The sequence below is a fragment of the Varanus komodoensis genome, unplaced genomic scaffold, assembly GCF_004798865.1.
Source record: "Varanus komodoensis strain SLA01 unplaced genomic scaffold, ASM479886v1 scaffold33, whole genome shotgun sequence".
In the NCBI taxonomy this organism is placed as follows: Eukaryota; Metazoa; Chordata; class Lepidosauria; order Squamata; family Varanidae; genus Varanus; species Varanus komodoensis.
The window spans coordinates 6,703,260-6,715,843 of NW_025335817.1; the positions used below are offsets into that span (position 1 = coordinate 6,703,260).

General features: G+C 48.7%; 1 protein-coding gene across 3 annotated transcripts; it reads left to right on the forward strand.

The window, feature by feature from the left end:
• The first annotated feature begins 225 nt into the window (after positions 1–225).
• CTXN2 (cortexin 2) lies at positions 226–6,730 on the forward strand. 3 transcript variants are annotated; one of them, XM_044439035.1, is made up of 4 exons: positions 226–352; positions 3,086–3,293; positions 4,161–4,211; positions 6,293–6,730. In XM_044439035.1, exon 4 carries the CDS (start codon positions 6,341–6,343, stop codon positions 6,584–6,586), a length of 246 nt encoding a protein of 81 aa, XP_044294970.1. In that variant the 5' UTR covers positions 226–352; positions 3,086–3,293; positions 4,161–4,211; positions 6,293–6,340; the 3' UTR covers positions 6,587–6,730. The 3 variants fall into 3 exon arrangements, with proteins under 3 accessions (XP_044294970.1, XP_044294969.1, XP_044294971.1); XM_044439034.1 differs by lacking the exon at positions 3,086–3,293; XM_044439036.1 differs by lacking the exons at positions 226–352; positions 3,086–3,293 and adding an exon at positions 761–1,052.
• The last annotated feature ends 5,854 nt before the right edge of the window (positions 6,731–12,584 follow it).

A 12,584-nucleotide genomic window follows, 5' to 3' on the forward strand; every position in this document is an offset into this window, starting at 1 on the left:
CCCTCGGCTGCACAGTAATCCCGATTTCCTCTGCCTCCCCCGGGCCCCCCCCCCCGCCCCCAAATTACCCCCCCCGTTCACGTTTCCAGGGGTTCCTCCTTTCGCCACGCCACCCGCTCCCAGGCGACGCAGCCGCCCCGGCTGAAGCGGCGCCTGCAGGCGGGCCGGGCTCTCGCGGGGGAGAGGCGGCCCGAGCATGGTCGCGCTGGGCGTGTGCGCGATCCCGAGCCGCCGCCGCCGCGCGGAGCAGCGTCGCCCGAGCCAGGCTCCCTGACATTCGGGACCGACCTCCTGGAGACCTTGCAACTCGGACAGGTCGTTAGCATGGGGACGGAGGCTCCGGCGGAGAAGGGTGGGTACTGCGCGCGTCTGCCCGGCGCGCGGGGGGGAGGGGTGTGCGCCCGCGTGTCGGGGCGGGGGTCGTCTGGATGTGGCATCCAGGCGCGACGGGCGCAGGACTGCGGGGCGGGCGCAGGACCTCGCGCAACAGGAAGCGCTGACCTTGGCGCGTGCCGCCTCGGTCTTCCCGGAGACATGGCTGTCCCCGGCCGCCCACCTCCGCCTCCTGAGGACCAGGTGAGCCCGACAGCGGCGCTGGACAGGCAGCGGGAGGGGCCGCGCTGCCTGGCATTCGCGAGCCTTCCAGCACTGCGCCTCCATAGACCCTCCGAATAAATCGTGCAGCTTAGCCGTTGCTGGAAGAGGGATTTCGGCCGCGGCTGACCCCTCTGTGCGGCAGCCTGCCCCCTCCCCCGCAGCCTGTTTACTCGGAAGGCAGCTGCGCTGGTTTCAGAGGGACTCCGCTCCGGGGCGGGGGGGTGCAGATTGCAGCCACTCGTCTCCCAAGAGGCTTCCCACGGAGGCAGGAATCAACAATTGGTTTGTTTTTAATGCCTTGCACGCTGCTTAACGCGCCCAGTCTTTGCCCCCTAGTGTGTTCCTGGCACACTGATGCTTGCAGGATGCATGATCATGGTCCTGTTGCTACCAGATGGACAGTTGATGCTAGGGCACACTAATCTCGAAACATACTGGACAAACCATCTCATCAGGTAAATTCATCATTCAGGTGTTCGGTGCATCCTGCCAAGAGGGAAGAGCTGCTTTCTGTAAATGTGTCTGTGAGGGGAGGAATTGGTGGTTCACATTTGCTGGGTGAAAAGCAACCTGCTAGTGCTTGAAACAGCAAAGAGATAAAGGAAATGCAGAACCCAGCAGCATCTCAGAGGGGTACCTTGAAGGCCAGATCTTCAAGATGGCTGTTCGTGCTCACGACAGCTGTGCCAGCACAGGGCTGATTCTGTCGGTGTTCGATGCTTAACTGTTCTGCAACGGAGGATTGTTCTGGTTGCGATTTCTACTACTACACATTGCAATAAAGACACTGTTATCATGCATTGGTTGCTGAAGATCTAGACACCTTTCCTTCAGGTAACATGTTCATTGCAGAGGCTGTGCTTTTCCCCAGCCCTTAAATCAGACCACTGGCTGTCATTGGCAAAACTCTGTTTGTCCTACAGGAAGCTCTAGGTTGGAAAGGGTGATTGCAGTAGGAAATGTGGCTGCCTGAGTGCCACCGGGCAGCACCGGTGCCACGATATGAACTTGCCTCGGTCCTTTGCACGCACCCTCGGAGGTGAATCCCGTGGGCTCCAGCGGGGACTAGTTTTGGACAAGTGGGTGCAAGACTGTCATTAACGGCAGTGAATCAGACCCTGTTACAGTTTACCGTACCCAGTGCCATTTTGTACGGTTACGGTACTTGGCATTGTTTTTGTTAATGCATTTTAAATGTGATGTACATTGTTATTGCAATTTTTTTATAGTGAATGTTGATGAGATTCTATAATATCTATATGCAGTCTGCTTTGATATTTTGTTATATTAAGTGGTATATAAGAATTACTTTTTTTAAAAGGCCTGAAATAAGTGAGGCTGGACATTCACCTGCTCCAGCACTGAAGCCCAAGGCAGTATTATGGGATGGCCCACTGGTGCTGAAGCCCCAGATCTTGCACTTGGAGCCCCTCATCACTGGGGGACCATCTGCCCCACCCCTGGTGACCATGGAGATTTGTTGAACTAAAGGGCCACCTGCCCTGAGGTCTCTGCTGCACCTGATCCCCCTGGATCTGCCATTTTTTGCCTGGGTGGGCTTCCCCTCCGACTCCCGTGCCCTTTTAAATAGTTCTGCCGGGGTGTTCTTCTGAAATCAAATGCTCATGTTAAATAGGGACCTCCTTAGGAGACATGTTCTTTTGCAGATAGATACAGAGGGACTTTAGAGCACATGCAAACCAGCATTTGGCCCCCCACCATGGCCACCCCCTCCCCCATGGGCCTGAGCACCAGCTCTTCTTGGGGCTCAGCACTGCCCCTTAGCGCATATACACGTCACGTAGTATATACATGTAGAGTTAAGGCACCCGCTGCAAGAAAGGCTACCCCACCCTGTTTCATTACGCAGGGAACAGATGTAGCGCTATTAATGCAGGTTCAGGGCTAACAAACAACAGTTTTTTTTTAAATCCATGTATGATTTCCTCCCTCTGGTTTTCAAAGCATTTCATGCACATCACCATATAAATCCTCATAACACCCCTGCAAAGCAGGTCATTATCATGGTTATAGATTGTAGCTGGGGCGGTGATGGTGGAGCTGAGAGATACTTTCTGTGCATTCATGGCTGAGCTGTGGTTTTCAGCCCTGCGTTTCACATGCTGCTTATTGTTGCAGCCCCTCAGCTAAAGAAAAGGTGTCTGTGTGTTTTCTTTCTCTAGAAAGGGCCGTAATGTGTTTCTTTTGATCAAGCTATAATATACAAAAGAACCAAAACAAAGGGTACAGTGACTGCTTTTGACCTTCACAGTCACACAGCCTCATTTTCACCAACTTTTCTAGACTAAAGTGATAGAGAAATATGAGGGCAATTATAAAGACATGTTTTCATGGCTTTATCCCAAGTACCCTCCCATCCTTAAGAAATTCAGAGAAGTCTTTCCCAGGTCTTTTTGAAGACATGGCATGACTGGAGGCTTATGAAAGAACCTTCTTTTGTAAAAGAAGTCTTGCTTTATTTACCAAGTCAGAAACTGAGAGAGAAATGACAGCTCCTAGCAGAGGCAGGTTGCTCTGCAGACAAAGGCGATGAGATCATTCCTTCAAGCCTCGTGTTGTAGCATCTCGGCGCAAGACACGGTGATGGCTGTCAGCACAGACCAGGGACAGGCAAACCTGTGCCTTCCAAATGTTTTGGACTACAACCTCCATCAGCCCTGCCAGCATGGCAGACGGTAAAGACTTGTGGGAGTTGTCATCCAAACCGTGTTAGTTTCGCCCTAGCACAGAACTTAGCTTCAGAAAGGACTGGATGAACTCAGCAGAGGACTGGTCTATCCATGGCCCATGTCCTTTGGTCCATAAGTGGTTCCTCTAGGTGTAGAGGTAATATACCAAGTGCCGGGGACAGACGGTAGAGGGGAGGCATCAGGTCTCTGTCCTGCCCTTGACGGCCCAGAGACACCTGGTCAGCCACTGCTGGGAGCGGGTCTAAGTGTGCCCTCAGTTCCCCCCCTCCCAGTTCTCATCTGTTTTTGCATGTTGGGACGATATCAGCAAGGGGGTTGGGCAGAGATGAAGCACAGTGCTCTGGACCAGCGGGTTGTGGAGGGCTTGGATCGCCTACCTGCAGTTCTGCCGTGAGGTACATAGAGAATTTGCTTGGGAACCTGCCAAGCAAATTCTGCCATCTCAGAGATGATGGCTTGCTAGGACTTTCTCAGTCACACTGGCAGGACTGAAGGCTAGCCAGAAGGAAGAATGTTAGAAACTTATGTTAAGCTGTGATGTCCCCTAGGGTGGGATGAGACAAATTAGCAGCACTGTGTTAAAAAACAACAACAACAACCAAAAAACAATACCCAGGTGTTGAAACAAGTTGAATATAATATCCACAGTCATAATTGCCCATTAAACAGATCATATGGCTCATAACTTCCCAGCTGTCTATGGGTTTTTGTCTGTCATTTTATCTTTTGCCTAAGACACAAAGCATATCCTGTTAACTACCTACTTGTTTTGGAAAGAGACTGAAATCCAATCCAACATCCACATACTTGTATCACAACTCAGACATTTCATGTCCTTTTATATCTTTGCAGCTGTTCAAACTTCCGGAAAACCTGAAATCGTGCCTTACTTGAATGCATCAGGTAGCATTTATCATATATTTTTTTTTAATTTTCCATGGTTGTTTGCACCCGCCATCAACCTACTTCCTTCTCCCTAAAAAATTCTAAGAGAGTTTTCTTTATGCTCTGCACCATCACAAACAGTATCATTATGTCTACTATTTATGTATTTATGTTTCACTTTCATTGCATCTGTAGCATCCTTGTATCCCTGTTAGGTCATGGCCCTTGTACTGCAGGTACCCTTTGCATTTCTACTCTCCTGACAAAGCAATTAACATTTTCTTCCCCCTTTCTCACCTTGTACATATATCTACAAATCTGAGGGTAATACTTCCTGCTTCTGGACAGTGGCCACAAAAGCTTATCCCAGAATAGTTTTGTTAGCCTTTAAGGTACTGCAAAATTCTTTTCTTTGTTGCCATATCTTCCTAAGTAATATTTCCTTTATTAGATATTCCTGCTTAGAACCCAGCTAGTGAAGTACGATCCCCAAAAGCGGACAGACAGTGCAAGGAATTGTTCTCGTGCCTTGCCGCTTGGACACGATTGCCCCAGTGCATGAATGGAAGATGGAAGGCAGGACTCCAAAACTGCTTTTCCTTTTTCCAGAAACAACATTTCTTAACATGGTGCTTAACTCCTGGCAGAAAAATATGTGCTTCTGTTGGCCAATCGCAAACCAGTAAAATAACGGGTGGCCCCTGAGGCCACCAGTCAGAAGCAGTCGGGTGGTTATTCCATCATTCCCTGCTTGGTAGATTCTTGGATGGCGAGAAAAATACAGACGCCGTCATGGGAAAATGCAGGAAGGTTGCACAAATGAAAGACAATGTTGTCTGGACCCCTCCCGCCCCCCCCCCCACCCTGTAGAATTACATGAACAAGTCAGAGCCTCTTCTGCAAGCATCTAATTTGATTAGCCAGTCATTTGTCTTTAATTGATTCAGCCAAAGAAGAGTAAGGCGCACCCCCAGAGGGGAAAATCTTATTGCCCAACAAGGGTTAACAAAAGAGAAAGCTCTCTTAGACTCTGTCCTGTCCAAAAATCGGCAATGGCCAGTCTGGGCGGACAGGGTCAGGCCCTGGCCAGAAGGTGCATCCCCGAGAAGCTGCCAGAAAGGGCAGTAATTAACCACAGGGGGGAGCTGGACACAGATCCTGCCAGGCCCATTCCAGAACGACTCCATCAGCCATTGAAGGATGCCAGAGGCCGACAACACTCAACGCAGAAAGGATTTCACAACAATTTCCCTGCCTGCCTCTGGTGTCTGCTCCCAGACACCAACAGACACCTCTTTTGGCACCTGGAAGGCCTCTCTCCCATCCCCTGCCATCCCCTCCCTGCTGTTTATTTTATTTAAGATTTTCTAGCTCTGTTTTTTAACTGGAAAGCTGCAATCTTGCAAAGCAAAATGGTGCCCCCGTGCCATTTTTGGGTTTGAGAGAGAGTTTTTGTCTTTTGAAACTTACCCCCTTCTAGGACTTTCACTTAGATCCCTGGGCAAATTCAGTTTTCTTTTAATCTCTCCAGATTCCCATCTGGAAAATCTGGGTTTCCTGACCCTCCATGGCAGCCATTTTACGAATGGCCAAGCCCTACTCTCAGGAAAGCCATTTTGTGGGAACACTTGGAGCACTTGCTTAAAATTCCAAAAGTGCCCACCTACCCAAAAGGTTTGGGGACCTCGTCTGTTCAAATGGTTTTGAGGCTCTCACAACATTATGTTGAAATCTACGGTCCGGGGAAAGAAATCCTGATCAGCTACTAATATCTGTCTTAGCACCACAATGCGGAGGAAAGCTGATGCGAAAAGCATATTCCCTTTGGTTGATTGAGATGACTTCAGTCGGGTGCCCCCCAGGTAGGGTGGGCTACATCATCCCCTGCCATCATCCCCTGCCAGGGGTGGAGCCTTTGGGCTAAATGTTAGGAGGAACTGTGTAACAGCTGACAGATGGAGGAAGGGGCTGGCCCGAGAGCCCTCCTTCATGGTCAAGGATGCCACCCTTGCAAACTGCAGCGGGTTGGGGCAGTCGAGCCCCAGGGTCTCTTCCAACTCTGCATGTGACCAAAACCATCTCCTGCTTTGTCCGTGCAGGCAACGGAGCAGAAATCCTGAAGGCCCAGCAGGATGTGAAGGCCAGAGATGAGCAGTAATTACTGCAACAACACCTCAGTGAGCATGAGTGTCAACGAGGTCTCCACCTTTCCCCTGACTCTGGAACAAAAAACCGGCTTTGCCTTTGTAGGGATCCTGTGTGTCTTCTTGGGACTCCTGATTATCAGATGCTTCAAAATCCTCCTAGACCCCTATAGCAGTATGCCGTCTTCCACGTGGGAAGATGAGGTCGAAGGGCTGGACAAGGGGACATTTGAATATGCTCTTGCATGAAAACTCCTACAAGAATATCCTGCCTTAATTCTGATATTTTTCATTTTGAGGACCCTAGAATGGAGGCATTTGTAACAGATATGATGTTTTGAAGATATGGTGGCAGTGTCTTTTTGTTAAATAAAGCTTTGTTGCAGATTTAAAAAAAAATCTTTTCCTTGCGGTTTTTGCTGTGGGTTGTTGTTTTTCAAGTGAAAGGCAAAATGATGGAGGGGGAAATGTAGAGCATGACTGACATTTACTCTGTGGCTGCAAATCATACACATTTAAACTGAAGAAAAATCCGACAGTTTCCAGCATTTCCCAGCCAGCAGGAGTGCGCCTTTGAAGACTTTGACTGGGCAGTGGTGGCCAACTTCTTCAATGGCTCTGTGCTCCCAAGACAAGCAGCTTGGGGTGAGGGAGGCCTTTCGCTCTGCATCCCAAAATCAGCTTGGCCTCCGGACACCTTTCCTGGGGATGGTTAAGCCCGGCTGGCCATTTCAGGCAGGGGCCTTGCAAAGGCCTCCTGGAGAACCTCCTTGTGTTGTCCCGGAAAGGGTGGCAGGCAGGACAGAAGAGCCACATGAAGCAGTCCTAGAAATCCCAATTGTGGCCACTTATGAACCAGCCAAACAAGGGAAACGCATCACCTAAACAACAACAACAAAAGGATAGAGGCTCGCATAAAATGTGTCTGTGCAAATTTATACTTAATATATGAACATTTGGAAACAATTGCTACAATTTGAAGGGCAACAGGGCACATCGCACCTTGGTGCGGAAGACTGGCCAGGTGAACGGAGTGCTTGTCTGCTGTCCAGATGCCAACTGTTGACATACAAGGCTTCTTCAGGTGCTTTATCTTCAATCTGGCATTGGACATGAGGGGACTGTTTCCTGTAAAGGGGGACCGACGGCCATCTTGCTCCCAACCTGTCTCAGGGAAGAGAGGGGACACAAGTCACTGCAAAGGCAGCTCAGAGACTCAGGACAAGCTGTAATGTGATCATTAAAAAAAAACCTGGATTTTACTGACTGTTTTCCAAAAGTAGCTCTCCCACTGGTATAAACAATATTGTCTGAGAACAGGCAAAATGCAGTCAGGAGCACGGGGGTTTAAAGGGAAGAGATCCAAATATGAGATGGGTCAGTTCCATAAAGCCTTCAGTTTACAAGGGCTGAGCAGGGCTGCTGAGGGCAGGACTCGTGCACAGGGTCGCCATAAGGGAGAAGACCTGACAGCCGAGACAACAGCAGGTGGATGAGGCAGGGCATCTCCCACAAGAATTCCTCAGGGCAGGAGGAGCAGGGCAGAGACACCGAGAGGTCCCCTCCATCCCAGTGTGTGCCAGTCTAACATGATGCATAACCCGTATCTTCAAGTGAAGAATCCAGTACATTTCAGATGTACTGGATAAAATAAATGCTACTGTTGTTTATTTATTTATTAAAACATTTCTATGCTGCCCCATTTGCCGAAGCCTCGGGGCGGCTCACAACATGAAGTAAAATACAAAAATAACAATATAAAAATAACAATATAAAATAAATAACAATATAAAATAAGTCGCCCTTATTGTTGTTGCCCTTGTTGGGAAAGTAAACCATCCAAATACTGTGTTTTAGCATGTCCTCTCGCTGTTTAGAGATGCTCAGTAAGTCATACGCAACTGATTCCAAATAGAAGCCGGACAGCCCTCTGAGTGTGACGGTGTGAAGTGATGCCCTGCGACAGCACTGGTTGGACTTGATGGCCTTCATGCCCCTTCCAACTCTTCTATTCCAGGATTCGATGATTTAATTCAACTTAAAACCTTCTGCCCTATAAACCAAGTAGCTTCATTTGCACGATTCACAGAGGGGGGTTGGACATACTGAGTGGGAGATGCACTGACAGAGGCACATGTTTTCCCCTCACTTAATGGTATTTGTATCCTGTGCCTGAGATGAAAAAGTTCCTGGCGCAGTTTCCACCTAGTCAATGCAGTCCTTGCCTGCAGGCTTACAATGTGAAACAAGAGGATGCACAAGGAGGACAGAATGCAGACGGAAGAGGAGCAAATTAGGTAGGCTTACGGGGCGCTGCGGAAACGCCTCTGCTCCTGCTCCCATCTCCGTCGGCTCAGTTGTTTCGCTTTTTGAATGGTTGCTTTTGTGACCCTGGAGTGAGGCGGAACCATCATGAGGGAAGTCTTCAGCAGGGATGGTAGAAGGGCCCTGCCTTCTCCCCTCGTTTGACTTGGTATAGCCAGAAATGTGCAAACAGAGGAGAAAGCTGCTCCAGTGACAATATGTAGAATTTGGAGTCACTTTTGCATCACCACCCTCTGATTTGTGAACTTGGAATTGAGAAACAGAGCAAGTCAGAAGAGGTCTCCCAGGCCATCTAGACTGACCCCCAGCTTCAGCCGGCTCCAATCATGACACGCCTACCATGTGCATGTGCAGCCTATCCTTGAACACCCTCATGAACACATTTGCACGTATGTACACAAATTCATTTGTGCATGAATTTGTGCTCCCAAAAATGTGCACATCAGTGAACATGCACAAGACCCCCACCCCCACCCCATATTTTCATGCTTTACCCTATGGGGGAATTTGTTCATTGTTGAATGGAGTTGCTTGTTCTGCATAGTTTTCTGTGGCACAAAAATACTCTAAAATAATAATTAAAAAATAGTCCATGCAAACCATGTCAGATATGTGATGGGTGCCTTGCCTTGAATGCTGGAGAGAATAGTGACTCTTTTTTTGCAAAATACCCAGAAAGATTTGTTTGGGTTGGTTTGTGTAAGGTATTTTTATACTACCTTTTCAGACAAAAGTGCCCCACAAGCTGATTTACACAGTTACAAAGGAAAATACCTTTAAAAAGTTTTAAAGCAGGTGAAATGTTACCAGAAATATAAAAAGACAGGATTAAAAGGTAAAGGTAAAGGTTTCCCCTTGATATTAAGTCCAGTCGTGCCGGACTCTCGGGGGCGGTGCTCATCTCCGTTTCCTAGCCGAGGGAGCCAGCGTTTGTCCGCAGACGGTCTCCATGGTCATGTGGCGGGCATGGCTAAACACCAAAGTGCACGGAACGCTGTCACCTGCCCACCGAAGTGGTGCCTTTTTATCCACTTGCATTTGCATGCTTTCAAACTGCAAGGTTGGAAGGAGCTGGGACGGAGCAACGGGAACTCACCCCGTTGGGCAGATTCGAACCAGCGACCTTTCGATCAACCAGCCCAGCAGCACAGCAGTTTAAACCAGTGCGCCACCTGCAGTCCCTAAGACAGGATTAGAATCCATTAAAGCAGGGGTTCTCAGACTTCTTAATCAGGGGGCCAGTTCACTGTCCCTCAAACTATTGTGGGGCCGGACTATAGTTTGAAAAAAATATGAACACATTCATATGGACAGTGCACATATCTTATCTGCAAAAAACAGGAAAAAAACAATACAATATTTAAATGAAGAACACTTTTAATCAACATAAACTTATTAGTATTTCAATGGAAAGTATGGACTTGGGTTGCAGGACTTAGTGAATATTCAGTGAGTTTCTCTCCTTTTTTAAACCTGTGTTATATTTGCTCCGCTCGCTCGGGCTGGAGCAGAAGCCCAAGATGACGCCTCGCTGCCTGTCGAAAAGGAGAGCACGACTCGAGGGGGAGCCATGAGGGCGCGCTCGCCCCGGTCGAGGCCTTCCCGCTCCTCACTGCTACCCTGCTTCCGAGCTGCAGGAAGGAGCCCTCGCAGGCGCTCGCCCGGCTCCAGGAGTGGGAGCGGGAGGCCGGGGAGAGGAGCGTGGGGTGGCTCCCCCAGCCAGGAGAAGGCCAGGAGGAGGGAGGTACGGGCTGCTTTCTGAGGCGAGAGGAGGTGAGGGGCCGCGGCCGGCCGACCGGGACGCCTCCTGCCACTCCCTGCCATAGGGGGAGGAAGCATGGCAGCCGCCTGATGATGGCGGCTTGCCCAGAGAAGGCCGCAGCGGAGGCGTGGGAGCCACGGCCCCGCTCCTACTCCGCCTCGGCCCATCCACCCCTCCACTGTTTAACCTTGACAGGTCAAGGCTTCCTTGAGACCCAGCTCTGTTGGGACTATCTATCCCCCTACCCAACTGGATTTTCCACCACCATCTTGGACCCAGTTCCCCTTGCTGAAGTGCTGCAGACTGCCCACGTGGACAGGATGTGCATGTTTGTGCAGGTACGAAGCATCCAATGGGATCTCATCCACAAAGCTCAGTTTGGATGGGGATGCATCTTTCTGTCTATCTTGCCACGCTTGCAGAAATCTGCATCCTTGTCTACTATCTCAGGCGGCCTGTAAACAAAATGGAGAACTAAGCGGCATGAAGCAAAGGAATAGCCCCCTCAGAGGCAACAAACAGGCACAAACTCAGTACGAGTCCAGCCATCCAACAATTAACTATGTATTCTGTGTCCGTACACCATAAGTCTCTCCAGACTCCAAGGAAGAAAGAGTCCAGGGCTGCCGTGACTTGAGAAAAGCATTTGGATTTGTTCTGCCACAGTGAAGTCTATGTGGAAAAGCTCAAAGACGGTACAAAAAACAGACAGTACGAAATCGTGCCTCAAGGTCACCTCTCTGCACATACGGTGAGAGCATCGTTTGATTCCATTTTAAGAATTGTTGGAATCAACATTTCATCTTGGCATTGTCACTCTTGTTAAAGGTACGCTCCGAGAGGCAGTGAGATAAAGCCAATTGGCAAGGACAGTTCATTCATTCATCTCTATAATTTCATAGCGTGCCATTTGCTTTATAATCGAGACAGATGACAACTGAGAGAATTGTGGATCTGACAGCTAAATGAAATGCCACTCACACTGCACCAGCTCTTCGGGGGGAAGCTAAGAAGAACACAAAGCCTGGGAAAAGCAGGCTCAGATCTTGAAGGAAACAGAGATCCTATGGAATTTAAGTAAGCCACAATGTAGAGCTCAGCATAGGAGGGACACAAGTAGAAGTAAGGGCTCAGGTTCCATCTCTGGCATCTTTGTTCAGAGGATGATCACAGTAGCATGCCTGGAAAGGATCCTCACCTGGTGAGACACAGTGTGTGAGAGCCATGTATCTGACCTAGGTTAAATTACCCATTCAGACATTGTTCGTGATTCTGTGGGTTATTTGTGTGACACAAGCCATCCACAAGCCAGCCATCTTGTGTCCACCTTTAAACTGTGTTAGTTCTCAAGCCCTTACAGGTACAAAGAGTCCTCACACCTGGAAGTAACAGTGGCAGCTTGAGTTGTCTTCACCATTTCTCCTAATATATGCATCTTTCTCTGCGTTTTCCTGATAAGTCCATTTTTGCCAGCAATTTTCACCCATGCAATTTATCTTGCATCTTAATTGCACTAAGACATGCATGCTAGTGCACAGTTTCTTAATATGCATGCTTTATACTATTTTAACCAAAGTGTAGCATCAGAAAATGTGGGAAAATGTGACTATTGAAGCACAGCAGCACACTGCTTCACGCCTTGCAGCCATCTCCCAATCTGACGCCTTCAAGATGTGTGGGACCAAACTGCCACAGCATCCCTGGCTGGGGATTACTGGGAGTTGCAGTCAAAGCCATATAAATATTTTAAATAAATAAATCCCACCTGGAGGGTATGAAGTTTGGGAGAAATTGACATTGAAATCAAATTTCTCCCTCCCACCTAGAGATGCTAGCAGGACGCTTAAGAAAAACTCAATGTGGCTGGCACTGTATGTTAAAGCTTAGCGAAACCAATGGCCACTTCCACTACCCACTCCAACGTAGGGTTCATGGTCAGTTTCCAAAAAAAGAGATAGGCTGCAGCACTGTACACATTTACCTGCTTAGTTCAGAATATATATGCAGAGCAATGCCGTGTGAGTCTTTTTCTGGTCCACATCTCTTTTACAGACCATCTGGGTACCAATAAAATTGTTAAAGCTGACTTAATTTGCCTCTGCATCAGTTAAGATTTGCAGGGATTTTCCGAGGACAGATGCTATTTGTTATCCTAATGGC